Genomic DNA, 22,347 nt, shown 5'->3' with positions numbered 1-22,347 from the left:
TTCTACCCAGATCTTCGGCGATACAGGCAGACGCTTTAACCATTAGGCTACCTCCGCCCCATGAGAAACGCTTCGCAAACTTTGCTTGTCAGTGTTTGATTTTGCTCCAATTTATTTTTCAACAATTAAAAGCCATTTCCAAAGTCAATTACATGACAAAATATTTAGTAGCAAAATAGATCGGTCTTAAATCATATGAGAAAAATTACATTTTAAAAAACATTTTGTTAGATGATAAGATCTGATACTTTTGCATATCCATGTTAGTTCGAATTTACCAAAACGAACACTCGAAATACATCCATGTTTAATAGCGGTTCGAAATGAAAGAAAAGAAATGGTTATGCGATAGCGTAGTACATTTATATGTTAATCCATATATAGACATTGTTAATCTCCCAAAAGCCATGGTGTTTGAAAACACAAATTGAAAGTTTCACAATCACTGTAGGCGTCACATTAGTATCAAACATCAATACCGGCATAAAACTCGCACGTCTAATGTTACATCTTTCCTGCAAATGAAATGATATTAATATAAGATAATCTAAAACATATAAACCCCTCTTTCTATCATGGTGTCAGTATCACTCAAAATCATTATACTCAAAGTAAGATGCAACATCTACTTCAGACAGACCAGATACCCAACACAAGCGGCGATACAGTATTTCACATAAATGTTTAACCAATTGATAGAAGATACTTCCAGCATATCTAGTTCAGATAAAGAAAGTGAAGATTGTAACTTGTGAAAGTATATGTTTTAGGAGTTATCCTTTCTGGTTGAATACTCATTCAGTACTGCAGTTTAATAGATACGACTCTTGCTTAAGTGGCGTCGTTGGTAATTAGAGAAGGAGATAAGACTGCCCCTTGGCTGATACCATATCGCATCGCTAAGCCTAACGCATACTCTGTACCTGTTCTGTGGTACTTCCATGGACAGCATATGGAGATTAGTAGCCAGTCGATGGTGTTTTGGTGTTAGGAGTCAGTAAAGTGATATGAGGCAGTAATGACTAATTGAATAAAGCTATCATTTTCATATCATTAGTGAAGTAAAAGGTCAAACCCATTACTGATATTAAGGTGTGGTATCACTGAGACAGTATCTGTATACTGTTGAGGCAGGTCTGACGTTTCTGGGCTTTTTCATTTAGTTCAGTTGTTTTTGAGTGATGAACTTCAAGGTGTATTATCCTTAAAGCGTTTTTGTAGCTGGGTGAGGGTTTGGAGCATCTTCAGTTGGGGACGTTCATTGAGTATATTTACAGTATTAAAGGGTTTTTAAAAGCCAGATGGATTACGGAATCGTTTCTCGCAATGTTTCATAGAAACTCAAGTGTTTTTCGGCGTGATATTCTCGGGAGTATATGACATTTATAGATACGGTAAGGTTAGATATATTTCATCAATTTGTACAGGTACTGCTTAAAATATTACATATATCTTGAAAATAAATCCATATCTCTCTGGAAAGCTGAAAAACCTTTCTTTTTATCAAATGTTTTAACAGACATTCATATTTTGCTCTATGTGAACTACTTGTTGTAAGCTATCAGGGTTATAAAAATAGAAAGTCTTGTTCCTTTTCTTTATTTTCTACTGTATTCTCCTGTTATATCTTAAACCAGATGGTTTAATTGCAATATTTCGTCTGGGTCCAGTAACATCTTTTTTCACCTTTTGGACCACCTCATTGGCCTCATGGATGGCACGTATTCATGATGAGTGATAACTCTTTGGTTCGGTTCCCTGACCACTTGATATCAAAAGACGTTAAAAGAGTGCTCTTGTTTTTCCGGTAGTTGGCAATCGACTCTAAGGAGAAAAAACAAGAATTGTCGGATCGGATCAGTATAATGTGTCTGAGTGAAGTATTCACGTATGGCATCTCATTATGCTAGTATTATAGATGTCCGCTTAATTACTTGTCTTTAGCAGCCCATGCTTGTCGTAAAGATCGACTAACGGCATCGGTTGGTCAGGCTCGCTGATTTGGTAGACACACGCCACTGTATCTCATTTGCTGCGTTCAACAACATACAGTAGAATCTGTCTAAACCGCCACTCATTGGGACTGAAGAAAGAATCCGGTTTAGACAATGTGCTGGATTGTGGAGCTGATGATAAATGTACAAACCACGGATGGATTTGAGAATTTATGCCAGTGTTGACAACTTGCCGGATTGGACAGATGCCGGTTTTAACGGCTTCCACTGTACTTTGTAAGGTCTGAAAAGTACAATGGCCGCGGGTGCACATACATGCACTTTGCAGTGTAAGTGGAATAGTCTTATTCCAACTGGACCAGATGTTGTAGCTTGGTATGTCTTATATGACCCGTCGTTGTTATTCGATTTCAAATAGGCCGTCGGAAAATTATACTTGACGTAAGAAGTGAGTATACGGATAAGGTAGTCAAGACTTTTGTTGATTATGAGAAATGTGTAGAACGCTGTTCTTAAAATTTCCATACATTCCATCGCGAGTATTCATTCATAAGTTGTATTTCTCATCCGTTTACTAAAATGTCCAATTTTGATACATGGAAATAGTAAGACATAAGATGTTCGTAAAGTTTTCCGCCGCATTGGTACACATTCTATCATCCAGCAAAAATAATATAATTATTCAATACTACCAGTAATAGGAATAGCTTTTCGAAATAATGGTGGCGATGATGTCAACGATAATGAATAACTGTTTCTAACTGGTGCACACATATTTAAAATACAAATTAAAATAAGAAAGATTTAGATTATATTATTCATATAGGTTTAAATACTAAGCAACACAAGACGGACATCTACATAGGTACTGCTTAAAACACAGGGACGCTTGGTTGTAGCAAATCTGCTCTGGTCAATACATTGTCACAACGGCTGTTTAAAAATTGATCTTAAACTTGAACGTTTTTGTTTTGTCTTAGGTTATATTTACCTCATGCCGTGCGAAGATCGTGACAGGCGGATTTCATTGCGACAGAAAGATAATCATGTTTCTGTTGTCAGTAGTTTCCACATGACCACTGGGTGTTTAGTAATTCATATAAACAACAGGAGGCAGAGATCTGGTCACATAGTTCGAGAGTGTCTATTGTGACCTGTTCTCTTAATAGCATTCTTCATTTTGACAAGGCGTTTTTCATTTCATGGCACGTGTTTAAAACCATTGACTTGAAAAGTCAATAAATATAAATTGCATTAATGAATGTTTTGTATACGATTCTGTTTGTATTTTACGAGTCTTGATTATGAAGGATGGGGAATCTTCTGGTTGCATTATTCATGCATTCCCAAGACGCGCTACAAGTAAAAGCATGTCTTAACCTCCTTGTTGCGATAGTTGAAGGTATTGCTCAACATAGAATTAATCTCTCTGCAATATTAATAGAATATAAAATCGTACAGAAACACGTCGATTCTAAAGTGTTCACCTCATCTATTGTAGTCGAGTGATGGTTTTTATTGATTGAATTGTCTATCTTGATACATAATTTAATTGAAAGGAATAGTCACTTGTGGTCCGAAAAGCTATTAGAGCTTTCAAAAACATATTGTCTTACAATGATAAAAGTATATCAAGTGCAATAATATAAATGTGTAAAACACAACGTTGCTCATTTGAAATAAGATAATAATAGATTGAGTCAGTTGACATTATATACTTATTTCGTTTCTAAAAGCATAATGAATATAAATGGCAAATAAGAAAGGTAATATTTTGCATATTTACATGAGTAGACAAATGAATGAATAAAAGAGGAATATGAAAAATCTAGCGAACAGGCGGAATATTTATCAGAATTACCAGAACAAAATGGTTTACTCGTTTTGAAATCGATAAACGCTTTTTTGCTATGAATAAATGAATGAAACTGTTTCCAGGATGCTCAAGCGATGTCACTGAATGATGGAAACATGAATTACTAAAACAATATGGTTAACATAGATTTCAATAGTTAAATGATTTACGATTCAGAAAAATATTAGATGCAAATATGATTGGAAGAATTGCTATAACATTTGAATGAATGAATGAATGAATGAATGAATGAATAGGTGGCCTTATTGCTCAAGCGATGTAACGGGTACGTTGCAACAGAAGGTGTTCATGACGCTCTTGTTTTAACCTGCAACTAACACCTCGTCTCTACTGTTTCACTGCGTGACAAAATACTATTTGAGACATCTGCCTTTTCCCTTTTTCGCCCTGCTATCTGAATGACTAATCTTAAAACAGTGTTGGATGACGCTCTGCTGTTACCTGCTTTAGCCTGAGGTCCTCCGCCCTTGGATTATGTTTCACACGCGCACCAATGGTGATGTTGTCCAGTGTTCTGACGTTCAGAAATCTCGTTACACGTGAAAACGCGGCGTTTCAGAAAGAAATCGTAACGCTATGACGATCGTCTCTAACGGCAGTCCTAACGCTCTGATCGCTTTGTGAAATGGGACCTAGTTGAAAAGAGGTTGAGGGGGCAACAGCCCGGATTTTGTCTTCAAGATATTAATTCCATACGAGATACAGTAAACGTAAAAGGATATAGTGAAAACATATTCTGATCTACTTCCATGAGTGGTATTTAGAAGCTGGCATGATGAAGAGGAATTCTTTTTTATGGATAGACATCTTCTTTCTTGCAGTAGATCCGACGTCTTGGTGTAGGTGCGCAACATATGCACAAAGAAAATATATTATACATGGCAGGTATTTGAGTTTATACAACAAAGGAGACTGATGGAGGTAGAATGGTATTTATAAACTCAAATACCCGCCTAGTATATTTTTCTCCTTGTACATATGGAGTGCATCATTCGCTTGATAACGGTGTTTGGATCTGCACAGAAACCTCGCATACAAAGCAAGAAAGAAGTTGTCTATCCATAAAACGTATTCTTCATATTCTGACCCACTGACGCCATAGGGTTCTGGGTCCCAATTACAATACTTGTTGACTTTGTGACACTAAATGAGGATTGACTGACGATTTACCCCGACGGCCCGAATCACAGATAATACTTGTGAATATTGTGCATTGCCTTCGACATGACCGTTTATCAAACATCAACAACATCAAACATTACTTAACGTCATTTAGGTTTAATGTTCCTGTGGATTTAGCAAGAAGCAGAAAGAACAAGTCAATCAATTTGCTTAATCTATGTTCTTTGCATTCAGATCAGTGCGGTGGCAGAAGCCTTCTTCAGAGTCACAAGGATAGCCTCAGTTCTTCAACAATTTCAAACTGTATTGGCACATCACCTCCCATGCTTGCAATGACGTCGCCAAGGGATAAGGGGGACAACTCTGAGAAACAGATGGGAGAGGATCGTGTCGGCTCGGTCATGCTGTTCGGTGTTCCTATAGTTTGCCTACATATTGACAACAAAGAAAGACTCTGTCTTGCTCAAATTTCCAACACAATCTTACGGGACTTCAGTTACAACGAGATTCATAACCGACGTGTTGCCCTAGGCATTACGTGTATGCAATGTTCTCCCTCACAACTAGAGATCCTCAGACGCACAGGAGCAATGCCAGTGTCATCCCGCAGGTGTGGACTCATCACGAAGCGAGAGGCTGAGAGACTAGTCAAATCTTTCATCGAGGACATTCCACCACCAAGACTTCCTGAGGACTTTGCCTTCAAAGTGAGTCACACTTGTGGATGGGGATGTAAAGGACTTTTCATGCCTTCCCGATACAACAGCTCTCGAGCAAAGTGCATTAAGTGCCTCACCTGCGACGCATATTTCTCGCCCAATAAGTTCATATTCCATTATCACAAACTTGCAGGAGGAGAATACAAGCACCCAGATGCTGCCAATTTTAATTCGTGGCGCCGCCATCTTGTTTTGGCAGACGACAACCCTACTGAGACATTGATGCATGCGTGGGAGGATGTGAAAGCTATGTTTAATGGTGGCTGTAGGAAAAGGTTCTCCAGCGGCAGTAGGTCGTCGTCATCGTTTATGCAGCGGTCTGAAGTTGCTGATGTTGGCCCTACTGATTCACCTTTCCAACGACTCGGTAGTAATCCATATTTTGGTGCCTTCGTCCCACCAACAAGCCGGACACATTCAGCTTTTCCTAACCCCATGTTCGGAAGGATCACCTCATACGGAGACTTTCTGAGATCTCTGAGTCTCCCTTACAACAATCCGTGGACAGGGAAATTGGATTTTCCTCAATCACCACTTAACGTTCCGGTTCATGGTGGCAAACCCGAACAATATGGACTACAAGGAAACGGTTCCTGTCTACCATTGAATATTCCTTACCCCGCTCCTAGGAACTGGCCTGACGGACATATCTTGCCCACGTCGGGCATGGCTCCAGTGCCATCATCAATGACGTCAATATCGACGCTCCCGTCACAGCCGTGTTTTCCCGAAAAGATCGAACTAACCAACAAAAAAAGCATTGAGTCATCGAACAAGATAGAAGTGGAGCCGGAATCAAGCACTGAAAGCACGGACTTAGGGAATGAGGAACCACCACCGGTCAAGAAACAGAGACTGACCTCTACGGAACCTGACAGCAGCATCGACGTGGAGAAGAATGACCTCGACACAGGGGCGCGTTTCGTCGATAACGTCAGTGATGAAAGTGCAAGTGACGACAAAGATGTAATTGATGTTGAAACAACTGATGCTCAGGTAAGATTACTTTGTTGTCGAAATAAAATGTCTGATAAAAGAAAGTATAAATTCGAGAAGTGGATTGGACAAAAACAAACATTACAATACAGAAAACAATAGCCAAAACACAAACCCAATGTCCAAAACCCACTATGATACCTGTAATAAATGCAACACCAATATTAATCCAAAAGATATATTTCCTGTATGGATCATCTTCAGCCATCATTGAAATTGGTACAGTCGCAAATGACAGGGTATATGCTAGTACCTCTCTTGTTCTGAGTATTTAATTACCCCTGAAAATGCGGACTCGAATTGGTCTCAGCAACCCATGCTTGTTGTAATAGTAAGAGGTAAGTGCCGGGACTCGCTAACTACCTAGATCGATGTTCATAATGTCAATCACTTGGATGTTGTATTAGTTCTTGGATTAGAGTGACCGAGTGCTGAAATGTTGTAATACACACATCGAGTGTGCGTTTTGGGTATTGTGGTTACACCGGTTTCAGCGTAACTCGGCCTCAGACATTCAAATAGGGTATTCACACAAACAACATCGGAGACCACTCGAAGTGCTTTCGACAAGCCCCAAACATTCTTCTCATTCTCTATACACTTGAGGTCAGCGCAAAACCAGGCTGTCGCTATATACAGACATGAACGTATTACAAACTGATTCAAGCACACAAAGTGTGAACAATTATTCTTTCTGTCAATGACTAGCGGTATCGCAAATGTCTTGCAACTGATGGAAGCGCTCGGAAAATATTTGTTTACCTCTCGCTGAGACAGAATCACTATAACGCCAATATCATATAACTGAGGTGTCTGCAGTAGTGAGTGTGTAAGTGAGTTTAGTTTTACGCCGCATTCAGCAATATTCCAGCTATGTGGCGGCGGTCTGTAAATAATCCAGTCTGGGCCAGAGAATCCAGTGATTAACAACATGAGGCTGACCACCCGATTCCGTTAGTCGCTACTTATGACTAGCATAGTCGCCTTTTATGGAAAGCATCTGTTGCTGAAGGCCTATTCTGCCCCGGCACCTTCACGGGTAGTGTCTGCAGTAACACCGTGGATCTCTATACATGTACCCCGGACAACATAATTCCGTTTAAACACATTGTACTTAGTACAACATAATGTTACAAGCTTTGGTTCGCGTACAACATGCACGATCATAACAGAATAGCTATTTGCAGGATCCCGTTACGATACATAACTGCTGGGGGAAAAAGGAAACTCGTCATTCACCTTCCGGATTACTGAGGTTTTACTTTGTTGAATAATTCACAGTCTCGGGAGATCGATGTTTCTGCTATGGAAACCTATAAGGGACATTGTCACGTTTTCTAATCGTATCGCAAGTGAACTACGTTGTGCATAACTGGTAATAATCGTTTAGTGTTTTCCTGTGTTTGTGAAAACTAATTATTCTCAAACAATTCTAGTAGCAATACGAACAGTTTGTCTTCTCACAATGAAAACGTCATGTGTATGTATTTAGATTGCTTGTTTGTTGTTTTATGCCGCACTTAGCAATATTACAGCTATATGGCGGCGGTCTGTAAATGATAGAGTGCAGACAACCCAGTGATCGACAGCATGAGCATCGATCTACGCAACTGGGAAACGATGGCACATGTCAAACAAGTAAGCGAGCCTAACCACCCGATCCCGTTAATCGCCTGGGTTACTAACCCGGTTTTTCTTGGATCTCATGTACATATCACTTATTTCACATGCGTTACTTTCCAAAGGACCCCGTCGATTTGACAATAAAGATATACAGCGTAAATTCTAAAATAAATATTCCAATTTGAGAAAAAAAACAGTCCAAATTCCCTTGAATAGTTGTATCATTAAATTAGATTAAAAAAGAGCCCTTATGTTTGAAAAGGAGATATAGCCATTTTTGTGCACGCTTGGATAAATTGGTTTGAACGTCACCATCTGCGAAAAAAAAAGAAAAAAAATGGAAAACTGTCTCATTACTGATAAGTCGTCTATTGCATCGTTGAGCTGTTGTTACCTATTAATCAATGAAACCTGTTTCACATGTTTAAAATGGGGCGACAGTGAATAAATGCTACATGTTTTCACCTTGTAGCTCTGACGCTATTTGGTGAAAGTTGAAATAGCATTAAAACACGACGAAGCGACAACGCTTTGCATATTTCTGACGTGACAATGAAATGCGACAAAGCGACACGACTAAGTCCAGTCTAGGATTCCATAGCCTCGGTGTCCAGTCTCAGTGCTTGGCATTATGCCGCTGCCTATCCCATGATGCAACCTGTCCATTAATCAAAAGGTCCCTATTTCTCAGGAGCGACGTTGACATTTCAGAATGATTTATGCTGCACTGAAGTACGATGTGACATGCCGCTACATCCGAATAATTTGTCCCACGTCACATGACCCATATTATTGGCAAGAATTTTAAACTGATGATGAAAGATAAATAAAACAAATTCCTCCTAGATGAGTGATATAGTTTAACGGAAATGTCAAAGAGATACCTGATAAATGAATTGTTAATTTTAATATAAGGTGACACCAAAGTGTTTGTCATATAGAATGAATCCATAACGAGAAGTCGTCTTTAAAAGTCAATGTGTACTGACGAAAACAAGAAGCAGGCACACGTTTAATGGCTGTTGAAGTGAGTGAACGTGTTTAGTTTTATGCCGCCTCTAGCAATATCACGACGTGGAGCCCGCGAAATGGTCTCGAACCCGGGTTTTGGCGTGACAAGCGAGCGCCTAAACCACTAGGCTACCCCACCGTCCCGTGTTATGCTTTGAAGTCTTTATGCTTAATAGTTGTTATGTTTAAGGGTCGTTATGTTTAATGATTGTTATGTTTAAAGGTCGCTGTTTTAATGGCTGTGTTGTTTAAAAATTCGTTATGTTAAATGGCTATGATTGAATGTTGTTACGTTTAATGGTTGTTATGTTAACAGGGCATTATTGGTAATGGTTGCTATGTTTAAAGATCATTGTTGTTGTGTTTAATGGTTATAGATATGGCTATCATGGTTCGCAGAATTTCATGACCTGTTTTCAGCTTAGTCAGATCCCTGCATATTATGTCGAGATATACATAGTTCGACTGAGGCGATACCTGTACGAAACCATGCTGCGAATACATATTCTATTTAGACCGTTAACTTTCTGTGTACATATCTTACACGAATTGGACTTAACCAAAACAGAGTTATTGTAATACACTGCGGTCCCTTGTCGTAGATGTACAGATTCGATCCCGAGTTTACAGATGACGAGCGAACACTTTACACGACACCTACCAACGACACCGTATTACCGGTTGCTTGAAGACGTTCCTCCTTAAGGAACCCCCGGAGACATTTCCGACTTGACTGTTCTCCCCAGGCCGGTACCTACGGCCTTGTCTATACCATCTCATTAGCGCTGTTGGTGATATCAGAATGAGTACATTGCGTTTACGAAGATGCCTGGTGGTTGTCGGTCCAAACTTTTACACAATCGAAATATTTTTTCCAACAGCAATCGTTCAATGTCTGTTTAGGCATTTTCAGTGTAACGATAGCATTATCACCGTTAGTGGATTTACTCTGGTCATGTTGTTGGGCATTTTCAGTGTAACGATAGCATTATCACCGTTAGTGGATTTACTCTGGTCATGTTGTTGGGCATTTTCAGTGTAACGATAGCATTATCACCGTTAGTGGATTTATTCTGGTCATGTTGTTGGGCATTTTCAGTGTAAGGGTAGCATTATCACCGTTAGTGGATTTACTCTGGTCATGTTGTTGGGCATTTTCAGTGTAAGGGTAGCATTATCACCGTTAGTGGATATACTCTGGTCACGTTGTTGGGCATTTTCAGTGTAACGATAGCATTATCACCGTTAGTGGATTTACTCTGGTCATGTTGTTGGGCATTTTCAGTGTAAGGGTAGCATTATCACCGTTAGTGGATTTACTCTGGTCATGTTGCTGGGCATTTTCAGTGTAAGGGTAGCATTATCACCGTTAGTGGATTTACTCTGGTCATGTTGTTGGGCATTTTCAGTGTAAGGGTAGCATTATCACCGTTAGTGGATTTACTCTGGTCACGTTGTTGGGCATTTTCAGTGTAAGGGTAGCATTATCACCGTTAGTGGATTTACTCTGGTCACGTTGTTGGGCATTTTCAGTGTAAGGGTAGCATTATCACCGTTAGTGGATTTACTCTGGTCATGTTGTTGGGCATTTTCAGTGTAAGGGTAGCATTATCACCGTTAGTGGATTTACTCTGGTCATGTTGTTGGGCATTTTCAGTGTAACGGTAGCATTATCACCGTTAGTGGATTTACTCTGGTCACGTTGTTGGGCATTTTCAGTGTAACGGTAGCATTATCACCGTTAGTGGATTTACTCTGGTCATGTTGTTGGGCATTTTCAGTGTAAGGGTAGCATTATCACCGTTAGTGGATTTACTCTGGTCATGTTGTTGGGCATTTTCAGTGTAACGATAGCATTATCACCGTTAGTGGATTTACTCTGGTCACGTTGTTGGGCATTTTCAGTGTAAGGGTAGCATTATCACCGTTAGTGGATTTACTCTGGTCATGTTGTTGGGCATTTTCAGTGTAAGGGTAGCATTATCACCGTTAGTGGATTTACTCTGGTCATGTTGTTGGGCATTTTCAGTTTAACGATAGCATTATCACCGTTAGTGGATTTACTCTGGTCATGTTGTTGGGCATTTTCAGTGTAAGGGTAGCATTATCACCGTTAGTGGATTTACTCTGGTCATGTTGTTGGGCATTTTCAGTGTAAGGGTAGCATTATCACCGTTAGTGGATTTACTCTGGTCATGTTGTTGGGCATTTTCAGTGTAAGGGTAGCATTATCACCGTTAGTGGATTTACTCTGGTCATGTTGTTGGGCATTTTCAGTGTAAGGGTAGCATTATCACCGTTAGTGGATTTACTCTGGTCATGTTGTTGGGCATTTTCAGTGTAAGGGTAGCATTATCACCGTTAGTGGATTTACTCTGGTCATGTTGTTGGGCATTTTAGGTTATTCTCGTGCAAATATTGCCACAGAAGAAACCAGGAGATATGTCAGCTGTTTAACGGTCAATGTGCCACCCCTTATCCAGTAGAACGTAACGAGGGAATTTGTTCCTACTCCCTATTACGGTAGGTTAGCCATGTGAAAAAATACATGGGATCAGTGTAAGTTGTATCCGAGTTGGGTCAATGTTTATGATGTTGATCACTGGATTGTTTGGTCTAGATTCGATTATTTACAGACCACAGAGTTTAGCTGAAATATTGATCACTTAGGCTTTAAACAGCAAACAAACAAAGAAAAATATGAATTTTGATATCTTGCGCGTGGTATTCATGACACTTCTGGTATAACGATAAGATATGAATGGAGTATCCACGGGACTAGTGTATCAAATGTATGGAACAACTACAGGTAACTACGCTTACAACGAATTCGAAGAGATCACCGAATTTAGTTCGTTACAACAGTTGTTCGATTTACGCATTTCGACTAAAATGTCCAGCAAAACGCCGGTGCTCTTAAAACAGCTCGTTATGTCCCCCTGTTCGTTATAAATGTGTTACTATATGTGGAGTTCTGATACATCCAGTTGGTTCCTCTACATGGTATTATCACGTCCTAGCCCGAGGCCTTTGTATTGAGGTCTAAAGGTGTAATGTGTAAACCATATGCGGTATAAATGATACATCTTGAGCAACTGTGTATGTGTATTTTTATCAGTATTCTATAAAACGACACATATACAGATACATATGTTAAAAGAACTTCGCCTAACTATGTTTATAACGAAATGAAGATTATAATGCTCACTCACTCACTCACTCACTCACTCACTCACTCACTCACTCATACAGACTAATATCTTGTTATGTCAACCTTTACCTTGTCCCTATTTGGTACCGTTATTTCAAGTATTTTTATGCTTAGTACATTCAGATACGTAAAACTCAACCATGTCTTATGTTTTCAGGAGGATACAAAAGCTACATGTAAAGAACAGACGAATGAAGATGTAACGCGTATGTATTTCTACAATGAACTTTTCATCAATTACAGTGAATCCCAAACAGTGTGGATTCCGGTAGTCAGAGGTAGTGAAATCAATTGGTACATTCTTACATTCTGTTATTCGTACACTTACTCACTCATACCTAAACTCAGTCACTCACTTCCCCAAACTCCGACCCACAACCCTAACATTCATCCTTACTAATCTATAGGAAGATCCGGGTTAGAATCGGCCTACAGTAACAGTAGCGAGCGACTAACGGGATTGGGTGTTCAGGCTCGCTGACACATGTCATCGTATCCCAGTTGCGTAGATTGATGCTCATGATGTTGATAACTTAATTGTCTGGTACGGATTCATTCATTAACAGACCGCTGCCATATAGCTGGAATATTGCTGGGTGCGTCGCTAAACAAGAAAACAAAATCAACCAACCAGCTAAACTCCATGTCGGCTTCACGGATTAGCCGACTTTTGGCAGTGTTTCCTGTGACACACAGTAATGTAACTAACATTCCGAACGTGTGAAGTTTCCCAGGAACCGTTGCATGTCGTACACCATAATCGGATTAGGAGAGCACTTTCACTGTTCCGCAAATCCCAAGGCGAATGAAGCAAACACGGCATCACACATTAACGTTCCAACAAATGTCATTTGGCTATCATCCCCAGAATAATTAAAAATAACATTTGGCCCTGATGCCAGAACAAAATACACCATTGTGCAAAAGAACGAGCCTAGTTACTCAGGAGACTGGGACCCGTATTAGCCCCAGATAAAATAACGTGTCCAATGGGTGTGGGCGAGTTGGATTTGTTCATCCCTTACTGAACAGCACATCGTAGGTGTGTCAGCCTCTTGGCCTCTTACTTCAAATCACACGACCGGTGAAGATCTGGGTTAGAATTGGTCTTGTAACCCCTGCTTGTCAGAGGCGGCTAACGGGATCCGGTGCTCAGACTCGCTGACTTGGTTGAACCATGTCATGGTATCCCAATGACGTATATCGATGCTCATGTTGTTGATCACTGGAGTGTCAGGCCCAGACTCGATTATTTACAGACCACCTCCATACAGCTGGAATATTGCTGAGAGTGGTGTTAAACACCAAAACCAACCAAACGAACTACAATTAACACACTGGCAATTCGGATTCGAACCCGACGCTTGGTCCACTTGGTTATGTTGGAGAAAGAGCACCAGGAGGCAAAATCTAGGAGATTTTTATGTGTAAACCCATATCTGCCGTTATTCTATATTTCAAATACGTAATATAACTATGTAAATGCAACCCTGACCTACTTTCCTGTGAAACGTCTGACGGCATCAAGCTTGCAATAATGAAGTCGACCCACATCTCAGGGTTACTTCCCTTGAGAGAGGGTTCTCCGATTGCGGAAGAATCTCTATTTATCTCCCATTCTCATAGCATCCATCAATGTGGAAGCGGTCATTACAAGAATATTAGACTTGACCCCGCACACCGAAAATGTAGTACCATCATGTCGGAGGGAATGCCGGATTGAATAAGGAAAATGTTTTTGGTTGATTTGATATTTCGATATAAGTGAGTGAGTGAGTGAGTTTAGTTTTACCCAGCAGTCCTGAAGCTTTATGACGGCGGTCTGTAAATAATCAAATCTAGGCCAGATAACCCAGTGATTATTTACATACCTCCGTCATACAACTGGAATATTGATGAGTGTATAGTCTGGCAGAAAATGTTTCAGAACGGTGTTTGGTAACTTTACTTTACAACTATAAGTGCTATCCGTTTCCAATTTGGTATGAGGCTTTATAATTCGTCTACCATTTAGGAATTTAATTGTCATAATTTATCTCTCAATAATAAGAAAGTTGTCTATAAGAGCTGTCATTATTTCAAGTCACAACAACACCCTTAAGGGTGTTGAACTACTTACCGAAACAGCGACCCGGTCATGCAAATAGACAGGTCACATGTCAAATCCTCACATTATGCTCGGCAGAGGGGAATACAACCTTACTCGGGACTGATAAAACCCCGTATTTCCCTCGACACGATGTGATAACTTATAGCATGACAGGCATTTACCCATGTCTCGTCTAGATACACCGGTTCGTAACCATCAGCGCGTTTTTTCTAAGTGTTCTCAAGTAATTTATTCTTGATTTTACGATGTCATGCCGTTCACACGTGGCAAGTTTTACCTCCTGAAAAAATGTGTGTTTGTAACCAAATTTCAGCCACAATTTGCAAATAATATAACGAGAGACATCAAGCTGGTGGTCTTGAGCAAGGATTTGTTTAAATCGCCGTACCGACACATGCTCATTTTGTTAGTTTTCTAATTGTGTCCCTGACAAGCCTTTGATCAAAACTATCCAGTTTTAATTTCCTACCAACGTTTGAGATGGTCCCTGGAATGCCCGTAGACGAGTCTTGGATAATTCCACTCAACACGCTCTTTGAGAGATCCAAGGCATGTTGGGTCCGTTTGAACTACTTTTCAGGAGCTACAGATGGGCGGCCCCTTTCACTCTCTCGTTTGAAATAATTATATATTTTTCTAATAATGTCTTTTGAGTCAGCCGACAAATTGGATGTGGACGTTTCTCTATGTGTAGATGTGTGTGCACTTTGTGCAATGCACGTGCTTTAAGTCTGCACGTGACATGATCTACCGAGCATAATGTAAGGATTTGACATGTGACCTGCCGATTTGCATGACCGGGTCGCTGTTTCGGTAAGTAGTTCAACACCCTTGACATGTGAGGTGTTGTTGTGACTTGAAATAATGACAGCTATAACAGACAACTTTCTTATTATCGAGAGATAAATTATGACAGTTAAAATCCTCAATGGTAGACGAATTATAAAGCCTCAAACCAAATTGGAAACGGATAGCACTTATAGCTGTAAAGTAAAGTTACCAAACACCGTTCTGAAACATTTTCTGCCAAACTATACTGTAAAACAATACACAAACAAAACAAAACAAACTTTAACATTACATGATAGCTGAAATGAAACAGAAAACGGGAAAGACCGCTTCGGGATTCGTCAGCGAAATAGAGTTTCGTGGACTATAGAACAGAGATAAATTCCAAGCTCTTGACAATATTCGACTTGAAGATAATGGGTTTACAAACGAGCGAAACTTGACAGATCTGAGATCACGATAATCCAGAACAAAACAGCTTTACTTGCACGCCATAAATAATTAACTTCAGAGACAGCTATAAATCTTTGATCTCTTGAAATAAAAGCTTCTCAAAAATATCACTTTAAATTTGTACAAATAATTTGCAGGAACAAAGTATCCTCAGGAGGTAGATTATGAATCATTTACCGGGAACCTAGTTTGTCTGTGCTTGAATATCTTGCAATTATATATTGCCGTGAGCGTCTACACGATGTACAATATAGGACATCATTACCTTTCTGAACCTACAAGTCCCTAACTGGAAATTCGTTAATCCCGACAACAAAATACAGAATATGGTGAGAGGAATTATCTACCGCATTATCGCAAAAGAATATAAACACTCAGAATCTGGATTCCAATTAAAAATTGAAGTCGTTATTCAGATGTTGCTTGGCTGAAAACTGTCACTGAAAACTTAACGTTTAAAACATGAATTTGATACCCCTATCAAACGCATGAACATTTAACAACCATTTCGTGTTTGGTGCATTTTCAAACCCAGTCAAATGCATATATAATCTCTTTTGCTCGACAGCCTATTGTGTCGTTTAATCTAATAATTCAAAGGCATAACCATTCAGTTTTTCTAAACCTGGGCCTAGATTTTCGATGCTCTCTTATCGCTAAGATGGTGGTAGGTGCCACGTATTAACATTAACTTAGCGACAATCTTAGCGCTAAAAGAGGTTCGAAAATCTAGGCCCATACTGTTATGGATCTGGCACTAAGAGTGCACATTATAAACACTTTGCTTTATTTTTCAGATATGGCAACTGCTGAAGATGACTTGGAGGGGACCCTGGATACAGAGCACCTCCAGCTGATGCCAATAGGTGATACCTCGCTTGTGTACTCTAATGTATATAACCCTTGAAGATGCTGGTCAGAATTGATCTCCAGTAACCCAGGCTTGTCGTAAAGAGACGCGACCCGTGTACATCCGGGTTAGAAGTGATCTTCAGTAACCGATGTTTGTCGTAAGAGGCGGGACTCGTGAAGATCCTGGTCAGAATTGATCTCCAGTAACCCAGGCTTGTCGTAAGAGACGAGACCCGTGTACATCCGGGTTAGAAGTGATCTTCAGTAACCCATGTTTGCCGTATGAGGTGAGACCCGTGAAGATCCGGGTTAGAATTGATCTTCATTAACCCAGGCTTGTCGTAGGAGGTGACTAATGGGATCGGGTGGTCAGATTTGTTTACTTGTCATCGTACCCCAATTGCATAGATTGATGCTCAGCCTGTTAATCACAGGACAGCCCGGACCAGACACGGTCATTTACGTCCTGCCACCATAGCTGGAATGTTAATGTTAATGTTAAAGTTTGGAAATTGCTCAGTTCTTTTCCTAAATTAGAGCTATCCAATCACAATATCTACCTGAGATTCAAATGGTTTATTTGACGTTAATTCATATAACAGAGGACGTTTATGTTTGTTGGAAATTACTGGAGGTGGGAACTTCCAACGTGTCCGGTTCAGAGCTTAGTTACCTGTCGATCTAGTCACGCTAAATAACACATTTGAAACCTTATGCTACACGTTCGATTTCAAACACAGTGTGCTTAAACCCACAGGTAGCCGTGTTCTACAACACTACATTATTTGTTTACATAGGATTCATATCTACCTAGCGAAGATCTACTTATAAACGATATACGTCGAATTACGGACACTTCAAAACGCTATAGAATATGTGCCCTAAGCTTGTTCCTGGCACTTAAATATTGATCTTTCTGGAACCTATGTATGGAATCTCATGAAGGAATATTGGCCTCATCCATCAATGAGGGATCTGTAAACTAACACCTTAAATGTCTGTGTACTGGAATTCTCAATATCGTAGGTGTTTAGGATAATGTTCCTTGAGGATGTTTGCTTGTCACGTTTTAAACTTCTGCGCATCTCAAACTGCCATATTCGGTTAAGATTAACGACAACTGCAATAACTAATAGTCACTAATAAGTTTATTCTGATTATAGTAATGGACTCATCATATGCTACTAAATATAATAAACACTTACAAATCAAAAGCTAATTTATACTTTTTCGAAATATAAGTTTTCGAAAAAAATTAAATCTCATGAAAGCAAGTTTCTTTCGATGTTCAGTGTACTAGCATTTAAGAGAGAAATAGTTGCAGCCAATGAGCTGATGCACTGTACACGCACAAGCACCATTAACATGCGCTCATAAAATATGCGCACATGGATCTCTAAAATACCAAAAGCCACTCATTTATTTTTTCATTCATTAATTATAAAAACGTTTTTCAAAATAGCAGTAATAATCACCAAACCGTTTTTATTTGCAATCACAGATTCTCTGCGGAACGCCGTTTCCAAGGCGATGACACAGCGGAGAGATGCCGAGAAAGATCACAAAAAAATACAGAGTGAGTGTGAAAATCATCTTCAGTGATAACTGGGTTAATGTGATATATACCAAATAGCAAAAGAAACGTAATTTTCGATACAAAATGAAATCTGATAAAAGTTCATGTTTATGTCCTCTTTTTAAAAACTTCACAAAAAGCAAGAATTGCGTTTCTTTTCCTGCTCCGTATATATTTCAATCTTAAATCTCCACCTACGTAACCATCTTAACAGAATAATATTTCCAAAGGATCCTTGTTGTATGTCATTTTGAAATTATTGCAACGGTCTATGAAGTCTTGGTCTTATATATATATATATATATATATATATATATATATATATATATAAACAGTCACACTATGCAGATGTAGGGTCCCCCGCCACGATGTGATCCTGTGGGCTCGTATTCTATGGGACTGTGGGGGTAGTCTAGTGGTTAAAGCTTTGGCCCGTCATGCCGGAGACCCGAGTTGGAATCCCAACAAGGTTACAATGTCTGAAGCTCATTTCTGGTGTTCCCCGCCGTGACGTCGCTGAAATATTGCAAAAGGCGACGTAAAACCCAACTCAATCAGACAGTCCCGTTTTAAGGTTTCACCAAGAGATTAACGGCCACTGTCACGCTTGCACATGCTCCTACAAGGGCGGTGGCCAAGCCCAGTTGTGAAAGCGTTCCTTCTTCACGCCGAAGCTCCAGGTTCGATTCCCCAAATGGGTACAATATATGAAGTTCATTTCTAGTGCCCCCCGCCGTGATATTGCAGGAATATTGCTAAAAGCTCCCAATTGCTAAAAGCTCCCACTGAGTAACTGCTTCCGCATTCAGCAAACACGTCATGATATACTTGATATGCAAAGCGACATTAAACATAATTATTTCCTGTTTTGTAGATATGCTGCGGCTGAGAGCCCTGAAGGAACTGGAACTGAGAGAGGAATTTGCCAGACAGTTTTGCTCAATCAAAGGTTAGTTACAAATAAACTGACACGATAACTTAGTAGACTAGAGTCCAGGTCGAGATGCCGAGATTATCTGTTTGTATGGATAAAAACGTGTCAAGACTGTCACGTGAATCCATTTGCAAAGGTATCGTGATGCACAACTGACTTTTAAGGTCGGCCTCCTTGAATGCTTCACGTTTACTGCGTGGGCATGTTTTTTACACCTTTCCCGGTACTTTTCACTGTACTGGTAGACGTTCGTCACTTGCCTCAGGCAGACATCTAAATGACACCGTCTGGAGCGGTGTGAAAACATCCCAAACTCATTCATTCAGCCCGCCCCACTTGTCAGATAACACATCAGGAGCCATAACAGTCTTGTACACTATATAATGAAAATACGTTGAAAACACAGTCAATGTGTAAAGATCTGTCCACCTAGTCGACACTGTACCTCGTGTAAGGTCAAGTACTGGGAACATGACATCACACTATCGTCTTACAAATTAAACATTCCATGATTTGGATTGCATATTTGAATGCTACATTGTTAAGTGGATACACTGGTGGCATAGTCGTTAAGGTGATTCGAGTTGTTGGGTCTTAGAACGGTTATCATAGGTTCGAATCCCGGTTTATCCCGATTATGATTATGATTCCAGGTGTGTCAGCTTCAAGGGGGAGCTGTTTGGTTTCACCAAACTTCTATGACTTGTTCCCCCTTCAACTCACTCACTGAGAGGGGCGGTGGGGTAGCCTAGTAGTTAAAACGTTCGCTCATCACGCCGAAGACCCGGGTTCGATTCCCCCCATGGGCACAATGAGTAAAGCCCATTTCCTGGTGTCACCCGCCGTGATATTGCTGGTATTGCTAAAAGCGGCGTAAAACTAAACTCACTCACTCACTCAGCCAAGTCGACACACTCGATCACCAACCAATTCACTCACGCACGCACGCACGCACGCACGCACGCACGCACCTACCACTCACGCACTCACACACCCATAGACGAAGTAGTCGCGGCATCATCCCGATTAACGAATCTTCAGATCAAAGAATTTCGATTGATAAGCACCCCCTGGAAAGCGTTCATTTAGAAGAGGTGCTGTTGTAAGATGTGATGTTAGTATTAATCTTGTCTGGTGTACACCATAATACAACTGTGGAGATGCTGTAAGCTAATACTTTACTTTTCTGCTTCCTTGCAGAGAACCTATGGTCTGAGATCGAACAGGAGAGGACAGCCAAGGGGGCTCTTGAAGAAAAACTGAAAGGTACAGCACCATTAACAGCCGATGTTTCCTCAGAGTACTGAATGTCATCGATTAATCCCGTTCTCAATTATGTTAGCCAACGGTGCCGTATTATATATGTATCTGGGATGGGGGTCAGATACTAGTACCCAATATCCCATAGCACAATCAGTTCGTTCACTTTCAACTTCCTCAGTACATTATTGATTCCTGTTTTCAGAGACTCGCCAACTTCTCCAGCGGCTGTCACGACACATGCCGGAATCCGTTCTTCTACCATCCTGTAAATAGAGCACTTCAGACAGGGTGCTTCGATCATGACTGCAAATGCTTCATGCATGACAGCAATAACGTGCATGTCGGTGATCACAAGACAACTCCTTAATGAGGTCATGTCAACGAGGAAACTCCAAACTTCAAGACTGGCTTCAACATGTTTCGATGATACAAAATGGTCGGGCATTAAGAGCATACGTTTCTTGGAACGTTTTTCTAGGCAGCAAGGCATTTTGGTAGCTGTGGTATTGTCATGTTTCGATGATACAAAATGGTACTGCATAAAAAACACACCTCGCTTGAAACAATATCATGACAACCCTTCATGGGACAAAATAGCACCATAAACTTTCTTTTCTTGTAACAGCGTCAAGATGTGATCTTCAAGTGCAATTCCTGTTTGTATATCAGCCATTATTTGTATGAGAAGAACAATGAGAAGACAAACATGTTCTAGCATTAGGAACAACTGTTACTTTCAGCAATACCATGGTCGCAAGGAAACTCAGTTTCTGGTGACATGTCATGACAACAAGATGTCTGTAATGGTCATGTCATTGCGTTCGGCCCTTATACTTGCAGCATTTCCATGACAATGAAATAACGAAATGCCTGGGAAACATCACGACAGCATCAGCTGTTAGATATCATTTGCATCATAGAACGAACTGTCAACATGGTACCTCTGTCACGAACAAGTGGCTTGATGATAATATGTTAACGCATGAAAACCGATTTTGACAGATTATATCTTCACATCGGAGTTTTTATATACTGTCCCTAACGCGGACAGATCATTCAGAACATGTTTAGTATGTTTATAGTCTACAAACGAAGCATTCCGTGTTATAACGAAGCATGCCGTGAAAGGTATACAATGGAGCAAATTATATATTTTAAATCTACTGTTGTAATGTGTGCATGTAAACACGTGTTTAATCAATGATTTTTCAATATCGATAGCACATTCCTCACATATTTCCATAGTTTTTCATGAATAAAATCATGTGTTGATTATACTGGGGAAACGATGTACAATCTGTATGTTTAGTATCCAATTTGCACCGTCTTTGCTCTCTTTTCAGAAGGACAATGCTTATGTGGCCTCATATTTAATTAAATCCTTTTCGATATATTGCAATTTCAACAATAAGCAGACATTGTAGTTTGATATATTAATATCCGTTGTAGGCATTTTAATTAAATGTCAGTCTGTGATAGTCCTCATTGTGTTTCATTTATTGCTCTAGGACAGGCAAACCTATAACTTCTCCATACGCAACACATACAGCCATAGAGACATAGCTTCAGAGTGAGTGAGTGAGTTTAGTTTTACGCTGCACTCCAGCTGTACGGGGTATACCTTTACATTGATTCTTTCCTTAAAATACAGTGTAATGTATGTATATGAAATAAAACTAAGAAACATTATCTTTGAATCTTTTATTAACAAAAACACTATTTCGATAAACGTAAGTGTGGCATTTTTAGGTTGTGATTGCAATCGAAATTTCGCATTGACGTGGAAAGGCAGAAACTTTGAAGCTGCGTGGCTGATATACATCAAGTGAAATATTGTGTGAAATACGAATTTTAATT

At 39.9% G+C, this 22,347-nt stretch overlaps 1 protein-coding gene across 1 annotated transcript; it reads left to right on the top strand.

Annotated features, from left to right (window-relative positions):
• Window positions 1-3,705: 3,705 nt before the first annotated feature.
• LOC137278963 (SKI family transcriptional corepressor 1 homolog-B-like) lies at window positions 3,706-21,966 on the top strand. The gene is made up of 8 exons (XM_067811459.1): window positions 3,706-3,721; window positions 5,188-6,668; window positions 12,671-12,719; window positions 16,663-16,731; window positions 18,219-18,293; window positions 19,168-19,242; window positions 20,428-20,493; window positions 20,693-21,966. Exons 1-8 carry the CDS (start codon window positions 3,706-3,708, stop codon window positions 20,761-20,763), a joined length of 1,902 nt encoding a protein of 633 aa, XP_067667560.1. The 3' UTR covers window positions 20,764-21,966.
• Window positions 21,967-22,347: the final 381 nt, after the last annotated feature.

This window comes from Haliotis asinina, chromosome 3 (genome assembly GCF_037392515.1).
Source record: "Haliotis asinina isolate JCU_RB_2024 chromosome 3, JCU_Hal_asi_v2, whole genome shotgun sequence".
NCBI lineage: Eukaryota > Metazoa > Mollusca > Gastropoda > Lepetellida > Haliotidae > Haliotis > Haliotis asinina.
This window is presented reverse-complemented; position numbering and strand designations above follow the sequence as displayed.